General features: G+C 43.9%; 1 protein-coding gene across 1 annotated transcript in view; it reads right to left on the bottom strand.

Moving 5' to 3' along the window:
- ext1c (exostoses (multiple) 1c) overlaps positions 1–6,393 on the bottom strand; it is a gene marked incomplete in the record, with an annotated part of 58,860 nt that overhangs the window by 2,753 nt on the left and 49,714 nt on the right. Inside the window, 3 exon segments of the mRNA XM_014032760.1 lie at positions 2,580–2,740; positions 2,837–2,923; positions 3,225–3,320. Coding sequence (XP_013888214.1) covers positions 2,580–2,740; positions 2,837–2,923; positions 3,225–3,320 — 344 coding nt within the window.

Below are 6,393 nucleotides of genomic sequence, written 5' to 3'. Positions count from 1 at the left end.
AGGTTAGGTTAGGTTAAGGTTAGGTTAGGTTAGGGTTAGGTTAGGTTAGGTTAGGTTAGGTTAGGGTTAGGTTAGGGTTAGGTTAAGGTTAGGTTAAAGTTAGTTTAGGTTAGGTTAGGTTAGATTAGACCAAATGTGTCARGTGTGAATCCACATGAAGAATCCTGTATTTAGCAGCCTTCTGTTAGAAAACAAAAAGCTGAGAGTTAACTGACAGCTCCTGCAGAGAAACATGAGCTCACTTTTCATCTGTTCAGCCACTCGGTCCTGATTCTGAGCTGGGGCATTTTAAATAAACTTATTTTTACAGCAACCAACCATAAGGCTTCAGAAAGGGTCCAACTTTTAAAGTGTCGTCTCAGTTGTTACTACTTCTGGTAATAAATAGCTTCAGATGACTGATGGCTTCAAGAACATTGTCTTTTCAGTAACACTTTATTTGAAGGGGTGTGCATAAGACAGTTATGATGCTGTCATAAATGTGACATAACACCTGTAATAAACTCAAACAAGTCTCATGAATGTTTATGACTGTTGTCATTAAGTGTCATTTGGTAAGTTGTGACACTTTTATTGCAAAGTTGACATTGTTAAAATGTCTGTTATGACAACTTGACATTAACCAAGAAATTATAACGTTATAAAAGCTATTAAGGATCAACTTTAACATTTTATTACACTGTCATTTGTTGTTAGTCTTAACTTTGGCTGTCATGAGACCAGTATGTGTCATTAATATTTTCCTTTACTTCAAGTAAAGTGGAACATGTTAGACTAGTTATAAAGAAGTCATTACACAGACAAACACTTATAAATACTTGTCAGGACATACTCTGTTGTATTTACATTGTCAGGAAGTAAGGAGATGGCAAGTATTGTGCAAACCACATAAAGTGTATCTTGTCACTGGTCCATTGGTTTTGTTTGGGTGTTTCTAAGCATTTGTCAGTGTACTAACACTTATTGATATCTTTATAACTAGTCTAATGTTTTACACTTTACTTGAGGCAAGAATACATATTACTGACTTTGTTGTTAAAGCATTTGTCAGTGTAATGACACTTAACATATTTATAAATAGTCCAATAGTTTACACATTGAGGCAAGAGAAAATATTAATGACTATGTAAAAACGATAGAGTAGCTCTTGACAAGTTAGAGTATTTATAAGCATTTGTTGGTGTAATGACATCTTTATAACTAGTCTAACATGTTACACTTTACTTGAGGTAAGGAAAACAATAATGAGACATGTACTGGTCTCATGACATCCAAAGTTAAGACTAACAACAAATGACAGTGTAATAAAATGTTAAAGTTGAAACATAATAGCTTTTATAACAGGTAATGATTTCTTGGTTAATGTCAAGTTGTCAAAACAAAGACATTTTAAACAACGACAACTTTGCATTAAAAGTGTCATAATTTGCCAAATGACACTTCAGGCCCCCACATACTCAGGCGTACTTTGCTCCATGGTGGTCCGCGCGGTCTCAAGGCGGACTCGAAGCGGCCGTCTGCCGGACTGGTCCACGCAGATATCAATTTTTTTTACGTCCGTGCATGCGTTTTCGCACAATTTACTGCCTGGTGAGTTCTGTTTTGGAGCCGATAAAGTTGAAAATCGGTGTCATTTGTCGACAAAATGGAGTCAAATTTTGAAAAGTGTCTCATGGAGGAGATCAGAAAACTTTATGATGCATCAATGAAGGAACATAAAGACTCAGTGAGTAACAGATCTGTGGTAGGAAATAGTTCAGATCCTGGATAAGGTAGTTCTTTTCTTTTTTCTTTTGTTGTTTTAAAGCTAAAATGCAAACTATTTCCTCCTCCTCATCCTTGACACCATGACTGAAATTGTGAGAAAATAAAGAACTTGTCAGGCGGACAGTACGCTCCAGTATGAAGTCTCAAACATTCGTGGACGATAWGCGTGGAGTCCGCCAGGCTCAGACTGCACACATTACGCCTGAGAGCGTGGGAGGCTTTAATGACAACAGTCATAAACATCCATGACACTCACACAAGTTCATGACAGGTGTTGTCACATTTATGACAGCATCACAACAGTCTTACACACACCCCTTCAAATAAAGTGTTACCGTCTTTTTCTTCTGTCCACAGCACCTTTCCTGTCATTTTTCTGCTTGCTGTTGAACTCCGCTTAGATCTCAGCTGCAGGTTTAAAACAAGTTTCTTTCAAAGGAAAACATTTAGATCTATCTGCTTTTTGAATTCTGCTTCAGATAAAGTCAGATGTTTCTAACCTTGTGTGACAAAGCTTTACAGTCTGTGGGGATCAGACTGAATATATCATCTTTAATATCTGAGTATGTTTCTGTCTAACTGGGTCCAATCTGTCAGAATGTAACTTTCATCTGGGTACTTCATGTTTGTGACCAGTGCTTTCCTCTCTGGTCACCATGTGCTGCTCAGGATGGGAGCTGGTGATGAAGTGATCCAACACAGTCTGCTGCTTCTTTAGATTGACAGTTTTTCTACAGACACTGTGTTTTGACTTGGTGCTACTTAAATGAACTGAACTGATAAACTGTGTTGATGTTCTGGTGTTGTTGGACCTGTGGTAGAAGGCAGCTCCTGTCAGGACCATAGAGTACTCATTGGTCCATTTAGACGTATAGCCCCAGGCATGCTTCAGGGGATCCCAGAAGTGGCTCCGGGGAGGATAGCCGACGATCCGGTCAGGAAAACTCTGCCACACCAGGAAGGCAAAATTCACCTAAAACACAAAGATGCTGCAGCTGTCAGAACCAGACCAATGCTCTGGAGGACATCTATCAGAACCAGCTGCTTAATGTGTGTTCCTCACACTAACCTCACTGGTCTGCAGGACCGTATCCTCGTCCAGACTCAGCACAGCCTCCGTCTCTGTGGCAACATGAGGTAAAAACCGGCTGGTGGTCTGTGGGAGAAACTGTGTTGAGTCCTGACTGGAGCACAAATAATCAGACAATTTACTTTAATCAGGCAAACAACCTGACCCAGATCCAGTTGGTTAACTGGTTCTGGGTCTGATTGTTTAGACCAGTGAACTGGTTCTGGGTCTGATGGTTTGAAACCCTGAACTGGTTCTGGGTCTGATTGTTTAGACCAGTGAACTGGTTCTGGGTCAGATGGTTTGAAACCCTGAACTGGTTCTGGGTCAGGTTTCTGAGTCCTGACTTGTCTTCCAGATGTCACAAAGACTTGTTATTGGCTCTGACCTTCCTCTTGCCATCTGTGATGATGAGGGGGACCGGCATGGGGGGCCATTTGCTCCTGATGGGAGGAGGTTTCTCACTGTTCCACAGAATGATGATCTGAAACAGAAAAACAGAGTTGAAATCTTGTGATCTCACCTCCAGTTCAAGATGTTGAAGATGGAAATATCCAGCATGAAATCAAAAGTCCAGTCCTTCATCGTTTCTCTTCTCTTCCTGTCTTCATAGTCCTCACATTCAAGCCCACATTTGGATCTTCAGCTCTCTCAGATCTTTGCTTTGGACACATTATTAGAAATTTATTATGTATAGTTATTTTTAATGGAATTAATAGATTTTTGAGTGAAAAAAATCCTGTCTGAAATATAATCTTAAAGAATTTTTTGAAATACTTTTTAGAGTGGTAGCAACAAAAATATATTTATTTTGAGCATAATCACCTTAAATTTTTCATATTTTCTTGCATCCTATAAGCTTTTGTTTTTCCAGCTGGGAAATCATAATATCCAAAAGCTATTTGAGGTTTCCTCTTTAAATTTTTATTTTATTTTAATTTTTTGTTCTGCACTCGCAGGAGTTAGACACTTTCCCCTTCTCTCCTGCCCTCCCTTATCTTTACCTGCTTTGCTGCTCGGAGCCTCCTCTACGATTTTCATTTGAAACCAAAAATCATGGATTTATTTTTATGGATTTGGTTAGCTGGGCTCTTAATAAATTTTTGGAACAAAGTTTTCTTCCATGGGAGGACATGTCAAAGGTGGGACCTCTGTTCTGGATACATATTTGGATTCTGATCACTGGATTCTACAGATTGGTTTGGCGGTCTCCTGGTGTTCTAAAGAACAGTCTTGGTGGCTGTTCAGACCCTTTCCTGACTGCCTGACCAATATGAAGTATTGCCGTGCTATCAGCACACAGCCTTGTGGGAGCTGGGACAAGGTCTGCAAGCAGTTCTGCTGAGGGTCGCGGGCCGGCTGTGGTTCCTGGACTTTGCTGGCCAGATGGAATTGATCTTGGAGAATCTGGTAGCTCTGTGGAACTGTCCACACTATTTGTCTGATTGGAGTCACCACTTTGGGATGTACCAGCAGACATTAAGGCAGATAAATGGTAAATGGACTGTACTTATATAGAGCTTTTCTATCCATCCAGGACACTCAAAGCTCTTCACWCTACAAYCTGTGTCCTCATTCATCCATTCACACAGCACTCTGTTAGCTCTCTACAGAGCTAACATGTACAATCATCTATGGAGACTAATCAGTGCCAATCACATTCAGACACTGATGGGACACATCAGAGGCACTAGGCCTGATGTGCCTTGCCCAATCCCCTGAAGGTCAGCCTGGAGCTGCACAGAATGAACAATTCAACACCACTATTCTGAACTTTGGCTGAACTACAGGTTTTTCTTTTGGGGGGCTGGATTCTTCGGACTCTTTCCCTCTAAACTCACTTACTCCTCTGGATAATAAATGTGCTCTTGCTCTGAAGAGTTTTTTTAATAAACACCATAGTGTATCATATTTAATTGATATAATACGATGTTTTAGTTTTTTTCCTCATCTATCCACGTGTGGTATTTTTGTTTTTCTTTTTAAAGGTAGCGCGACCTCTGCTGTTTGCTGCATGACCTGATCACCTGTTCCCCCATGTTTTTGTCATATGTATCTTCTTGAATGGGTATTCTTTTTTTAAACCACTTCAGTAGAAAGCAGTACGAAATAAAATATCTGAATATTAGTATCTTAGCTTCTTCATCATCAGTGTTTTTAGATAGACAAGAAAGAAGACGAAAGAAAGGTAAAAGAAGGAAAGAAAAGTTACTATGTAATGGAAAAAGTGAAAGAAAGAATTGATGATTTGTGAGATATACGTCAAGAAAACAATACAATCCATCCAACATCTGTCTGCACACCTGCAAAGAATTAAGGTTACAAAACTTAGCAAAAGCATACATATATACATTCAGACAGATAAACAAACACCCACCTATATATACCTGGTGATCACTCAGAACCCCTCGGATCTGAACACCTGTCTGTGTGCGGTTGTGAACAAGCATAAATTTATAGGATTTCTCCAACGTAATGTATAATAGTAACTGTGGGGGAGTCTCAGAGCCGACCGCCAAGGCACGAGGCAGACATAAGGGGAGGCCAGAGCCAACAACCCCAGGAGGAACCCCAAGCACCGGGCCCCCAGGTACACCTACCTGAGGAGAGCCGCACACCCACCCCCAGGTCAAACCATAGGGCAGACCCAGGAGAACCCCACCAGCGACCACACGCAGCAGCCCCACAGCGCCTCGCAGCAACRAGCAAGCAGGCCCCCACCGGCCCCCGCTGCGCTAGGGCAAGCACGGGCATAGGCACGGAGGGCCCGGCCCCCAGGGCGCCCCCCACCCAAGCCGAGAGCCGACAGGGCCAGAGGACCCAAGCCCCGACAGGCAGCCACCAGGCCAAGCCAGCGCACACCTAAGCACCCAGACCCCAAGAGCCATCCACGCGCCGGTGGGCAAGGCACCCCCACCAGAGGGTGGTATGGGATGGGGGCAACAAACAAACCAGGGGAGGGGGAAGTCCACGTCCCAGCCTGACATATACCCATGCAGACACAAACACAATCATACAATCCCACCCTCATCCTCGCACCCACTCATTCAAAGACATACAATATAGACACCACACTCCATTCACACTCCCGATACACACTCTATACCCCCCAGGACCAGGGCATGCCCCCGCCCCCCACAGAGGGCGGCCCACACCCGAACCCAGGAGGTAAACCCATTTGTCCTGGGGTGGAGAGGAGCAGACGGCCAAGCCCCGGCCTGGACCGCGTCGACCCAACCGGCCACCCCCGCCCCAGCAAGGCCACGCCCCGACTATCCCCCAACCACCGCCAACGGCCAGGGGTACACCCCCAGCCGACACCCACCGGAACCTGGCGACCACCCCAGCCACTGGGCCGACCACACCAACCAGGAGCCACACCCCCGGAGTCCACGCAGCTCCAGAGAAACCAGAGTGTAAGCCCGCCCCCCCCAAGCTCCCAGTCCACCATCAGTCCAGGCCCCCACCCGGCGGCATGCCCCCACCAGGGCCCCACCCCCAGACGTCAGTCGGGAAACGGGGGAGTAAGAAATAAATAAATAAATAAAAGAAGACCC

Source organism: Austrofundulus limnaeus, unplaced genomic scaffold (assembly GCF_001266775.1).
Source record: "Austrofundulus limnaeus strain Quisiro unplaced genomic scaffold, Austrofundulus_limnaeus-1.0 Scaffold1532, whole genome shotgun sequence".
NCBI lineage: Eukaryota > Metazoa > Chordata > Actinopteri > Cyprinodontiformes > Rivulidae > Austrofundulus > Austrofundulus limnaeus.
This window is presented reverse-complemented; position numbering and strand designations above follow the sequence as displayed.